At 36.2% G+C, this 13,411-nt stretch overlaps 1 protein-coding gene across 1 annotated transcript in view; it reads left to right on the top strand.

Moving 5' to 3' along the window:
* The window catches only part of LOC128675567 (potassium voltage-gated channel protein Shaw-like), a 174,906-nt gene that overhangs the window by 80,695 nt on the left and 80,800 nt on the right, over positions 1-13,411 (top strand). The window contains exon 4 of the mRNA XM_053755049.1: positions 508-687. Within this exon, the coding sequence (XP_053611024.1) occupies positions 508-687 (180 nt within the window). The remainder of the gene's footprint in view (positions 1-507; positions 688-13,411) is intronic.

Here is a 13,411-nt window from a genome sequence, read left to right as displayed (position 1 = left end):
AACCAAAGTAGTTTGTCTACAGTAACCCTACCGAAGTACTACTGACAGCCAAACAATTTAATATTTCTTACTGAAGTGGTCGATTCACCAATTATCTTATACTTTAGCTTTAATTAGCCAAAGTAACTTTGCTAAAGCAAATTTACCGGAGCACTATTGACAGCCAAACAGTTTATTTCGAATAACAAAACTAAGTTATCACCAGTTACCTAAAAGAAGTTAATATATAATTACTAAACTCTGTTTACAAAACACGTTTAGCCCTCAGTTTAGTAGTCACTCGATTTTGGTGATATGCAGCTAAACTTTTAGCTACTAGCAACCATTTTTTTTTTCAGTGTAATGCCTTATTAAAAAGGTCAAAATGCCTCGTTAAGATCCTTAAGGGGTCATGGACATGATGAAGACGAGCCATGGTTTTCACAGCTTCATAGTCAGATGACAAACCATTTATCTCGGCTTTCTCGCATGTAGGTTCGACGTATTGAAAATTGCCTTTTTTTTCAGAACACCCTGGCGATTCTGGACAAATTGGACATCGACAGCGAGAAGCCTTCAGAAGAAGAGATTGCCAGACTATTTGGTTACGAGGAGGCGTATCTCAATGGGGAGCTGGGGGTATGGCAGCGACTCAAGCCGAAAGTCTGGGCGCTGTTCGACGAGCCTTCTAGTTCACCTCCAGCGAAGGTAGGTCTAGATATAAATGGACTTCTGTGACCGGGAAAGGTTCCGTGGACGTCGGTTTGTTGACTCAAATAGGTTCCACACGTTTACATAAGTCGCGACTTAGAGAGATAATATGCTTTGTAACATAATTCCAATTCTTGTCGGTCAATCAAGCTCAGAGCTAGATAGATAACAGGTGCTCTTTCGGCCTGACTCTTGGTGGGTCTGATCATAATAGCATCTATGCCGAAATAGTCAGAGTTTACAAGCAATTCGAATGTCACACTATGAGTTACCTCGCGTATTCATCGTCATCCATATATGTCATGTCTTGGAGCTACAATCACAGAGATATTGATGTTGATTAATAGGTGTTTACGATTTAGATAAATTCTTTAAAATTGAAAGGCTTATTCAGTAGATCCTGGGTTACGAAAACTCCGATGTCTTTCTCGGCTGTGATGCCTATCACAGCCGAGAAAGACATCGGAGTTTTGTGATGATGAGAAAGAGAAAGGTGTACTTGAAGAACGTAAAGGTAGACTTGTCGAACGTTTCGTTTTATAAACTCAAAATGATTTTTATACAACCGAGCAGTTTAACTGTAGATCAAATGTAAATAAAGAAGCGACGGGGAAAAGTTAGGCATTTAATAAAAGAGGCATTCTTATGACACTTTCATATTAGTTATATATATTAAACATTTATGTTCAAAACGAAAATCCACATCGCATTGTCATTCTAAATTTCGAGGGAAGATGTGCCGATTTTCTCAGTTGATACACAAAAATGTCCCGAAAATGAAGATGAAAATATTTTTAACGATAATTGTTGCCATCAACAGACCGCCTTGAAAAAATATGTGACTTTTCCTCAAAGGTCCCGAGGGAGTAGTGGATATCGCGGAATATAATTTAGGAGGTCGATTTTTGGATTCTAAATGGTTTTGATTCCTTTTGCGGGGCTTGCATAAAGATGCCTCGTCCTGCAGTGGGAAACATCAATAGGCTAATAAAAAAAAATCATTATATAATCTGCTAATTATATACTCAAGAACTATTCTGATCAACATATCTTTACCCGTGCAACGTCACATATTCCCAAAATAACAAAATTCACTTCAGCACGAACACGGGTTTCTTAACATTGGCCGTTCAGAAATTTCTGAAGAATCTCAGTTGTGTTACTGTTGCTCATAAATATAAAAAGTCATCGGTGAATCTTAAAAATCGGCCCCTAAGCCCTTTGGAGATATTTTTTCATAAACGTTGAAATCGACGGGTACTTTGAACATATCGGTCTCTGATCGCAGATTTTTGACGTGACAACGTCTTAAATTAGGTTGCGGCTGGGAGTCACATATGAAAAAGTGTAACGCCCGGTAACGTTACGATGAGTCACCGAACGAGAGAGAGGCCCGCCGAATGCCTTGCGTCTCTCTCCCACTCAACTATGATCGGTCTGCCGAGCGCGTAAAAAGACGTTGTCACGTAAAATCTTCGCCCGTAAAACCGACTTTACAGGCAACCATTTTTTTTGATATCATACCATACGTTTAGGAAATTTATATCACCATACATAACGACGATTTTAATACAAACTTTCACCCCCCATATAGTCATTTGGGGATTGATTTTTGGAAAAAAAAAAGTTGCCTACGTTTGAAAGGGGGTCTTTAACTACGTGCATGCCAAACTTCATCAAAATTGGTCCAGTGGTTTAGCCGTGAATGCGGAACAAACAGACAGACAAATAGATAGACTTTCTCATTTATAATGCATAGATGTAAGCAGATTAAAGTTGGAATGAGACTTTAAATTATATTTTCTGATGAGGAACACCAGTTTGCAATACAGAGTAATAAGTTTGTAACATAGTTTTATTAGTTCTTCAATTTCCCCTAAGCATATAATTTTCAATATACCACAGACGACCTCGGTGGCGCAGTGGTAAGGTTCTTGCCACTGAACCGAGAGGTCGCGGGTTCGATCCCCGGTCGGGTCATGATGGAAAATGATCTTTTTCTGATTGGCCCGGGTCTTGGATGTTTATCTATATATTTATTTGTTATAAAATATAATATAGTTGAGTTAGTATCCCATAACACAAGTCTCGTACTTTGGGGCTAGCTCAATCTGTGTGATTTGTCCTATTTACATGTTCAAAAGCGCTAATATACAGCTAGTCTTTAATTACTAAATATTTTTAAACAAACGACCGACTATGTAATTTTTTATGACATTATATAGTAATTTTTTATGACATTATATAATACTAGATTTTGCCCGCGGGTTCGCCCGTGTGAGTTTCTCTGCGAAAGTGGAACACAAACTTTCATTCCACATGACATGCCTTTCACACCACATGCCTTTAGAGGGTTATTTTTTGAAAATAAAAGTACCCTATGTTTGAACCGGAGCCTTTAATTATATGCATACCAAATCTCATCAAAATCGGTCCAGCGGTTTAGCCGAACAAAAGCGGAACAGCTAGACAGATAGACAGACAGACAGACAGACATTCGCATTTATAATATTAGTCTGGAAGTATGGATAGCTAAAGCTGAAGCTAGCTTTAAAGATCATTTTTACAAAACATACATTTTTACAAACTGTTTACAAAACAAATTGGCACGTACTATCAAGAGTTATTGATATAGAAAAATTGAATTTATTTGCATTTTTCCGACGAAAAATTAGGGTGACTGCGGAGAAGATGTAATTGCTTATCACGGTCACTCATGTCATCTGGTCATGTCCAAACTGCGTTTTTTCCTGCACTAAAAAGGACCTAAATGAGGCCATTGACAAGGTGACTGGTCTGGACTAGTGGACTAGAAACTAAGAAGAATATCTTAAACTACTTTACAGTCAACAGCTCATCAACCTACCCAAAATCATTGCAAATTAGTCGCTATTACCGCGCCACAGAGGTTCATGCAGGGTAATTTAAATGCTGTTTACTGTTTATACACCTTCTTCTTCATAGGGTCGTGGTCATTACATGGAATGAAACACACGTAAAAACTTTCTTGGCATTATTAATGGAGTGGTTTGTCATTGCCTTCTCCATTTCAAACACAAGTTAATAATCATCAACAAGTGTGTAGGTTTCCTCACGATGTTTTTCCTTCACCGGAACCAAGTGGTGATCTATGAAAACTACTATATATACATGAGTCAGATTGGTATACAAATTCATGTGGCACCAGTAGTATTTGAACCTGGGACCTTTCGATACTCAAGCGGGGGTCTTAACCATTACACCACCAACGCTTCCACATACATCTATACTGGACTGAATAAAATTATAAATAGCCAACTTGTCCCTAATGATCATTGGGTTGGAACCGCATGGGGTCTCGAGTCGACACAGATTCTAATGTGGCTATAATGTTAATGGTTTTCTGGGGTCGGTGAACTGGCAATGCGATTTTAAAAAGTATTTCAGTACAGTACTTTGTAAGTGGCCAGCCACTTACAAAGTTTGATTTGATATTCATTAAACAAAAAAAAAATTAATCGTCCAGTCCTTTTTCGGTTAAGTTAAAATTAAGTCTCGATTTTTTTCTATGTTAAGTATCTTTATTATTCTATAGATAGTCAGCTCAGCTTGGAAAGAGAAAATCTTCCTTTAAAATAAAAAAAAAACAAAGGTCGGTGTCTAACTAATCTCCATATGGAAACTCTGATAATGTTTTAGGGCCACCATTTCATGGTCAAGTGCGAGTTTTTGTAACCAAATGTGATCGTTAACAACGCAGATTTCCATAGAACCAAAGGAACTTCGGTTGTCTGGTGGCGTTGTGTCCCATGGAATTTTGCATCAAGTTAATTATGTAACAAAAATCCCGCTCCACGTCTTTTGTACGATTTCACTCCATCTTCGCTTCAGTCGTTTAATGCACGTAATTTTAACTTAACTGGTATCCAAAGAGAAGAAGGATCATGCATTTGCTTCTACGATACCGAATTCTATACAATTAAATTTATAGACTGTAATAATAACACAATAGATTTAATATTTCTGCCAAATAATCTGATTTCTCGTTCCGCCTGTGCACTTGCACTAGAATTCTGGCCCGAATCCAACTCTGTGTGCGCAGTGTGCAGGCCTTAATCACCGCCATACATTCAGGTGTCTTCACAAAGACGGGTTAATGGCTTTCATCTACGTGGATAGCATTTTCAACCGACTTCCAAAAGGGGAGGAGTTATATATTATGTATTATGTACTTAGAACTTTTAAGATTCAGCTGTGATTTTACAACCGACCGCCCGCTTAGCGTGTAGGTTACACGCTTGAGAGTCATATTGTTACCTATCAAATGCCAAGGCTAAGTGTTCCTTATTCGCCTTTCACATTTTTAGCTGTTTTTGCAAATAAATAATCTGTCTTTGTCTTTGTCTCGTGTGAACAAATGATGAACTTTACATAGTTTGTGTTGATGTCCGCCATCAGTTTAATTTACTACGCGTCTGTGTTAACATTTATAAATTTTTCACAAAATGCCCGCTTGTTCATGTTCAGTGGTTATTTTGTAAAAATACAAACGGCAAAGACAAAGTTCATAAAAAAAAAAATATCGTCACTTTCCGTACCTAACCTGTGCCTGATTGAGATTTATCATTTGGTTTGTGTGCAATTGCAAATCCGGTGATGGAAAACATCGTGAGGAAACCTGCACACTGGTTGATTATTATTAACTTGTGTGTGAAATGGAGAAGGCAATGGCAAAGAAGTGAATTGCAAATGTGTGAAAATGTGCAGACATCGGAACTCGTACTGAACTGGTAAGATACCACCACATCTGCCCTTATTAATTTTATCTATGTATTGAGTGATCCAATTCTAAGTTAGAACCTGAACGAATATGTACTAAGTGAAATCTTTTTTTGGATGCTTCTTCACGCTTTATTTACTCAACTAGTCTTGCATACAATGTCGGTCTATACTATTATATTGATTAAGTTGCCAACTATTGTCATTATCAATAAATTAAAAAAATAAATTCTTGAAATTTTAGTTAAAGACTATGGAGAAGGACTTTTCATTACGAGAAAAAAGTTACATTTCTCGTGGAAAATTCACGTGGGCGAGGCCGCGGGTATAAGCTATTATACTAAAAAAAATAATAATTTCTAATTAATTTTATTTAGTCGAAAAATAACTATGCAATAAGATCACTCTGGCAACATGAAAAGTTTGTGTCAAAAGTTACATTTTTACAATTATATACTGGTGGAAAAATATAAATACATATATTAGGACAAATCACACAGATTGAGCTAGCCCCAAAGTAAGTTCTAGACTTGTGTTATGGGATAATAACTCAACGATACTATATTTTATAACATATACATATATAGATAAACATCCAAGACCCGGGCCAATCAGAAAAAGATCATTTTCCACCATGATCCGACCGGGGATCGAACCCGGGATCTCTCGGTTCAGAGGCAAGAACTTTACCGCTGCGCCACCGAGGTCGTCAAAAAATGATTAAGATTTATTTAAATTAAATATGTGTCAATAAAAAACTTTTTCTTTGTACGACTACGGAATGTAGTGGTCCTATTCTAAAGCGGGAACTACACGCCAGAACTATCTGTCCGAATCTGACGGATAATAAATCTATGGAATTAATTAAGATCCTCGTCACGACGTCACGGCCGGAAAATCGGCAACTTTGTGTAGTTATACCGTTTAGCGCACTAATTCTGATGCCACCTATGAACAAGGCCTCACTGTTCTGTGGCACTGCATTGCGCTGTGTCAATGGATCAACACAGTATATGGTCAATGTCATATCTATGTAAAACAACGAAGCTGTAACGGTCTACGTCGACGCAACATAGCAATGAGTCAGCATTCTGAGCGCTATTGAACACTAGTCACTATTTACAGGAGCGATAATTAAATTTTGTTCCTCTTAGAGCACCTCGAGCGATGAAGTTATAGTATCTAGTGATGCGGTATTTTTAACCCCTGACGACAGAAGAAGTTATAAGTTTAACTTGTACCACGGATAGACACACAGATATATATCTGTGTGTGTGTCCGTGGCATCGTAGCAGCCAAACTGCTTCAAATTCTCTTAAAAAAAACACGATCAACATCAACCGATTTTGATCGTGTTTTTTTAAAAGAAAGAAAGAAAGAAAGAAAGAAAGAAAGAAAGAAAGAAAGAAAAATCGTTTATTTGGTTACATGGTTAACAGTTTTACAGACACATGTTTAATTTACCGGGCATGAACCAAAACGGCCTTCGCTCAGCATGTGTCGTGAGCCGCTTGACGGCCACGACGCTGATCTTCCGCGAATACCAATCAATAATAAAAAATAAAAAAATAAAAAATAATAAAGTAATAAAAAATAAAATATAGACTCCACAATACTTATACATTTAAATCTTTATACCGGTAACAATATACATACACAACTTATACACAACTACACAACTTATAACTATACTAGACTTAAATTTAAAACAAATCACCTTTTACTCGTAATATCGCAAAATACAGTTAATGCTGCAACTAGTTATTAATTTGCAAATGCAGAATATGCTCCCTTAGCTTGTTCTTAAAACATTTTACAGTTAGAGAGTTTCTAATGGGAGGAGGAATGTTATTCCAACACTTGAATAAAAGAATTTGATCGAGAGTGTTCTTAGCTATGTTTGGAAAATATGCTTTTAGCCTGTAGCGACAATATTATAAATGCAAAAGTCTGTCTATCTGTCTGTTCTGCTTTTACGGCTAAACCGCTGGACCAATTATGATTAAATTTGGTATGCATGTAGTTAAAGACCCCCGTTCAAACATAGGCTACTTTTTTTTCCAAAAATCACTCCCCAAATGACTATAATGGGGGTGGAAGTTTGTATGAAAAACGTATGTTCCGCTTTCGCAGATAAATTCACGCGGGCGAAACCGAGGGCAAGAGCAAGCCGTTTGGAAAACAATCAAGTCAAATCAGCTCTTTTCTAGTACATGAGATGATGCCGGAAACTTTGAAAGGGGTTTCATAAATTTAGTTTTTATTGTACCTATTATATATTTAAAATCTTTATAAGAATTTTGATTTCAATTCTCCAAAACGTATAGACTCCATAAACGTATAGACTAATTATGTAGAAGAGAAGTTGTGCACATTTTATTCAATCCTCGAATAGCAGGTGATTTTAATTGACTGGTGCTCTAAACGGAGACTATTCCGGGCTTGTGGTTCCGCCCTAGCATTGGACCACTCTATATCTTCCCATGGATATCGCACGAGGGACTAAGGGACATAAAGCCTTGTTAGCTGATAGCAACGGAAGCATTCCCAAGGATGATGTCGGCCAGTCGTAAAGCTTTATTTCTAACGCTTTATGGTTGAGGAAATAACCTGGATTGGACCTCCAGAGGCTGAGGAAATCCTCGGCCTCTCAGATAAGTTTCGAACTGGTACTCTGAATGGCATACCTCACTCTGTGGTTTGGCTATTTCGCTGATTTGCTACAGATAAATCTTACACTATGTCACGTTCCATTAAAGCCATATGGTACCTCGTATAATTGAAATACAATTTCGAAATTTCTAGAAAACCATTGGGTATTTCTCGAGCGATACAAAATATGCTTAAATATTTATTAAATTAAAATCTAATCACAAGGAGATAATTATTTATAATAAAAAAAAACAGCGTATTTTTTACTTTTCGTGCTGATAGCAAAAATTCACACCTCTTCATAGTCGTATTCCTCATGGCTGAGGGTCGTGGTTATTACGTGGAATGAAACACACACAACAACTTTCTTGGCATTATTAATGGAGTGGTTTGCCATTGCCTTCTCCATTTCACACATAAGTTAATAAGAATCAACTCAGTGTGCAGGTTTTCTCACGATGTTTTCCTTCACCGGAAGCAAGTGGTGGTCGTTAAAACTACTATATACATGAGTCAAATTGGTATACAAACTCATGTGGCACGAGTAGGATTCGAACCTGGGACCTTTCGATCCACAGGCGGGCGTCTTAACCATTACACCACCACCGCTTCACACAGAAATTCATACAGATCTATAAAATATATTTATTATTAGAAGTGCTTTTTTTTTGTAAATTACAGCGCTCATTCGGGAATCTATAAAGATGTTATTTCAAGAATTTTGACAAACTGTATTTATTTCGAACCGTACGCAAACGAAGTTGCGGACACAGCAAGCAAATAAATAGAAAATAATAATGGTAATTATTTGGGCATAATCCGTTGTGTAAAAGATCGCAATGGAATCCAAAAGTCATAGATAAATGGAGCGTAATTTTCGTGGCGGAACAAATTTCAGAGCGAATGCAAGTAATATATCAGACTTAGAATAAACCTATGCCGAGAAACCATTAAGGTTTTTTACCAAAAAAATGTAAAAAGACCAGCTCAGAAAGGGTTAATGGCAAAAAACGGTATTTTAACGGTAACAGCTGCCTTTTATGGTTCCGGACGTTTTAAATATTATGTGTTTATACGATTGGCAAAAGGGAGGAAAACACGCAACGGTTCACACGAAGCACTACGCTTGTATCGCGAGTCCGATGGACACAAACACAGAAACTGATGTCACACAGATAAATATTTGTGTTCGCAGGTATAAATATTTGCCCGCGCTGCATGGGAATCGAACCCAGGACCACCAGATTCGATTCTAATAAGGATATTTAATAAGTCTTGTCAGAGATAATAGGAATTCGAAATTTCGAAATTCGAAGAATCGGTCGGTTGTCTAGCTAAATCAAAATCACTTTATTTATTTATTTATTTCATACGATATAGGTCCGAGGTCGTCGAAGATATAATATCTTCGACGACCTCGGTGGCGCAGTGAAAAAGTGCTTGCCACTGAAACGAGAGGTCCCGGGTTGGATCCCCGGCGGGTCATGATGGAAAATGATCTTTTTCTGATTGGCCCGGGTCATGGATGTTTATCTATATATGTATATGTTATAAAATATAGTATCGTTGAGTTAGTATCCCATAACACAAGTCTCGAACTTACTTTGGGGCTAGCTCAATCTGTGTGATTTGTCGTAATATATTTATTTATTTTTATCTTACACTATCATTGCAGGCGCTCCCAATGCAATAGTAGATCTAAAATTACACATGGTTTCTACTATAACACAATACCTATATACAATATAGCTCTTGTGAGCTCTGTCAAAGGACAACCAAATAACTAGAAGGTTTAATTTAACCCAAGACTTCGCGGCGTCACAGCGCTCAAAATACACAAAAATTAAACAGAGACTTAAATAATTCCTTTTTTTTTTGTTTAAAAAATCGTGAGAATTCGCGCATCACGCAAATACTACTACTTGGTTGGCGTATGGTCTAACTTAAAATCTAGTATAGGTTTCATCGCGATACGTTGCTTAGTACCTGTGATATTGATAATAATAAACTATAGGCGTCCGCACGATATAAACGCAAGCGAAGCCGCGGGCAAAATCTAGTTCTAGACAAATCTCTTCCAGGAGCCGATAGAGGAAATATAATTATATTCCGATCAGAGTCAGGAAGCAAGCATAATGTATTTATTGGAGCGCAAGTAACGCATAAAGATTGTTGCTCAATGGCAGTTGTTCAATCGGAAATGATTAAACGAACATAATCGACCACAGTGAAGGTTCTATTTAGTTGAGAAGTAAACACATAGTGTGGGTTGCACAACTTCGACGTTAACTTTAACCTGCGTTCCGCCGTCGTTTATATTTGACAAGAAAATGATATTTCAATCTGTGACTTTTGTAAATATTCAACTTTAATCACCGGTTCGGATGTCGTTTTTTCGTTGTAATGTTATAATTTTAGTTGGTAAACAAAAACAAAACATATTTTCCGAAATAATACAGCATTTTATTTAGTCAGGACATATATATCAGTATCGTTAAAATGCGAGGGAAATCTCAGTGCTCCTCTAGGGGTTTGAGTAAATATTAGCACGCTACCATTGTGACAAATAATGTGTACCTGTACATATAAGTCATAAGATGTAGCGAGTAACAACACCGGCTTTGTTCAAGAAACGGTGAAGCCTCATTTTTGTGGTGCATCTCTCTCTCTCTCATCTAACCAAAACCGAACCAGTTTTATCCTCTGTTGTTGATGGTAGGAATCCAGAGTCTAGGGTTTTTTAATGGACCGATATGGAAACAAACATAAAACTTTAATAAGTTTCAAAATTTTATCTCTGAATAAATAGTTTTTTATAATTTTCGACTTGTCCACAGGGAATTATAATGAAGTTAGTATCGTCTATTTAACGACACATGCGAGTTTTGTTTGCTTCATTTCATGAAAAAAGATATTCGTTCAAATATTACTTGACATCATTACATGTAGACGTGTTAACAATGAAACTTAAGTGCATTAAGGGATGAATTTCATGAGCAATTTGAACGCCGCCGCGGGCTGTCGTTAATGTTTATTAAATTGTACCATAAACAGTAATCAATTCAATTATCCTATTTTATAAATAAGTAAAGCACTGGTTGATGTTCATTTTATAAATGTTTAATTTAAAAAAAAAAAATTCTTTATTTTAAAAAAATGTCGTAGTATTATTTTTAATAAAGAATCTTTTTTATTTTGATGAAACGCTACGCGCCGCGTTCAGACGCTCGTGAAAATCACCCAAAGAAGATTAGAGACGCTATTATTTTTTTTACAATATTTGAAGCGTTAAATACGCTTCCGTTAATGCCTTGCACAATGAGAACAGACGTGTCGCCTACGAAATAATACAATAATGGATGGTTAGGCTTTCTGGAGTCGACTTTCTTTTTAGGAATTAAATCGTTACAAACTGCGTTGTAAAATGAATCGCCAAATATTTTTAATATAACCTTTCATTTTTGTAAACCGTTCAAGAAGTGACACACCTGTCACCACAATTTAACTAAATATTTGTATAAATAATGTGTTCTATTCGCGTAATATTATTGTGTAGATATAAAAGTCGAGTAAATTATTTTGTACAAATAGATCTCTATTCAAATATATTTAAAAACTAATATTGTTTAAATGATTCGAGAGGTCGTTCCAAAATGCCAGTAGTTTATAGCTTTTTGTAAGATATTTAATTATTATTATATAAACAATAATTTTGTCGTGAAAATAAGTCTCTGTAAAGGCATAATTTCTTAATAAATACTTTAGCGTTATCACTGTACTAATAGGGGTTGTTTTGTACAAGCTTTTGTTCCTATATATTAATTGTACTGTACTTAACTTGAACATGCTTTATGTTTTGACATTCAAATCACTATTTTTAAACTTGACAAATTGTGTGTGCCAAATGGCGCAGCATACAATTTTTACCATTCTATACACCGTGTCTGACGTATTAAATAAATGATTCATTCAAATTTGGGTGGCTTTCTTTGCCGTTGACTGTACATACATACAATAATATGGGTATTAAAAGAGTCAGATCTTGATTTTAGTTATTTGTATGTGTACATACAACATCGATACCATATGTATAATAAATGAATATATCTATCTCCTCTGGATGCTTTACGCGTTTATTCCTCAGCAATTGATTGTCGGTGTCTTTACAAACAGCTTTACAAAGAAGAATTTAATTTCGAATTTTTCGTCTCCCTTGTTTTGTACAACATCTCAGAGAGTTTCCTTATGGATATCAATCAATCAATCAATCAGCGCCTTTTGGGACGGAAAGGTGCGACTTTTTCTTTAGTAAAGGTCAAAAGTAAGATTCAGTTTCCTGTTTTGTACAAGTAGATTTATACTATTCAATTTGTTTTTTGTTTGTTTGTTGGTGTTGATGATACTTTTATAGGCGGATCCTGGGCTTCGACGCTTAACGGCTGAAGAAGGAACCGGGACCACGCTCGGATTAGGGAGGATTGATTTTTTCTACTTTAGGACTGTTTGTGAAGCGGTGGTGGTGTAATGGTTAAGACGCCCGCCTGTGGTTCGAATCCTACTCATACCACATGAGATTGTATACCAATCTGACTCATGTATAGTAGTTTTCATCGACCACCACTTGCTTCCGGTGGAGGAAAACATCGTGAGGAAACCTGCACTCTGGTTGAATATCAACTTGTACGTGAAATAGAGAAGGCAATGGCAAACAACTCCATTAATAGTGCCAAGAAAGTGGTTATGTGTGTTTCATTCCACTCAATGACCACGACCCTCTGCAATGAGAAATACGACTATGAAGAGAACTGTTTCCTTAGTGTGCTAGTAAAAATAAAAATGTTGTGTTTAAATAAGATATGAAATTTTCTTTAAAAAAAAATATCTAAAAAAGCAACAGTCCTACTTACTGATATTATAATTGTGAAAGTTTGTGAGGATATATGTGTGTATGTTTGTTTACTCTATCACGCAAAAGCCAAATCTCATGTTATGAGATTTGGATTGAACCAGAAAATTGAATTATTCAAAAATGAAATTAATGCCAAATAATCGTTTCAGTTGACAATAATTACGTGTCGTTTTATATCATACTACCACTAAGCAGCTAATTATACCGAGGTTAATTTACGAAACATTAAGCCTGTTCTTGCTATTATGTCTTGGGTGTAACTAATTCTGATAGAGGCTGTTTGATCATATTTTGTATATAATTTAATGTGAAAACGTTATATAATGGAGTTTCGGCTTGTTATTTTATTTTATTTATTAGGCACACAAACAGAATACAGATAGTATAGTACATAATTTCATT

The sequence above is a fragment of the Plodia interpunctella genome, chromosome 14 (assembly GCF_027563975.2).
Source record: "Plodia interpunctella isolate USDA-ARS_2022_Savannah chromosome 14, ilPloInte3.2, whole genome shotgun sequence".
Lineage (NCBI taxonomy): Eukaryota > Metazoa > Arthropoda > Insecta > Lepidoptera > Pyralidae > Plodia > Plodia interpunctella.
The sequence above is the reverse complement of the archived record's forward strand: the minus strand, read 5'-3'. Positions and strand labels throughout refer to the sequence as shown.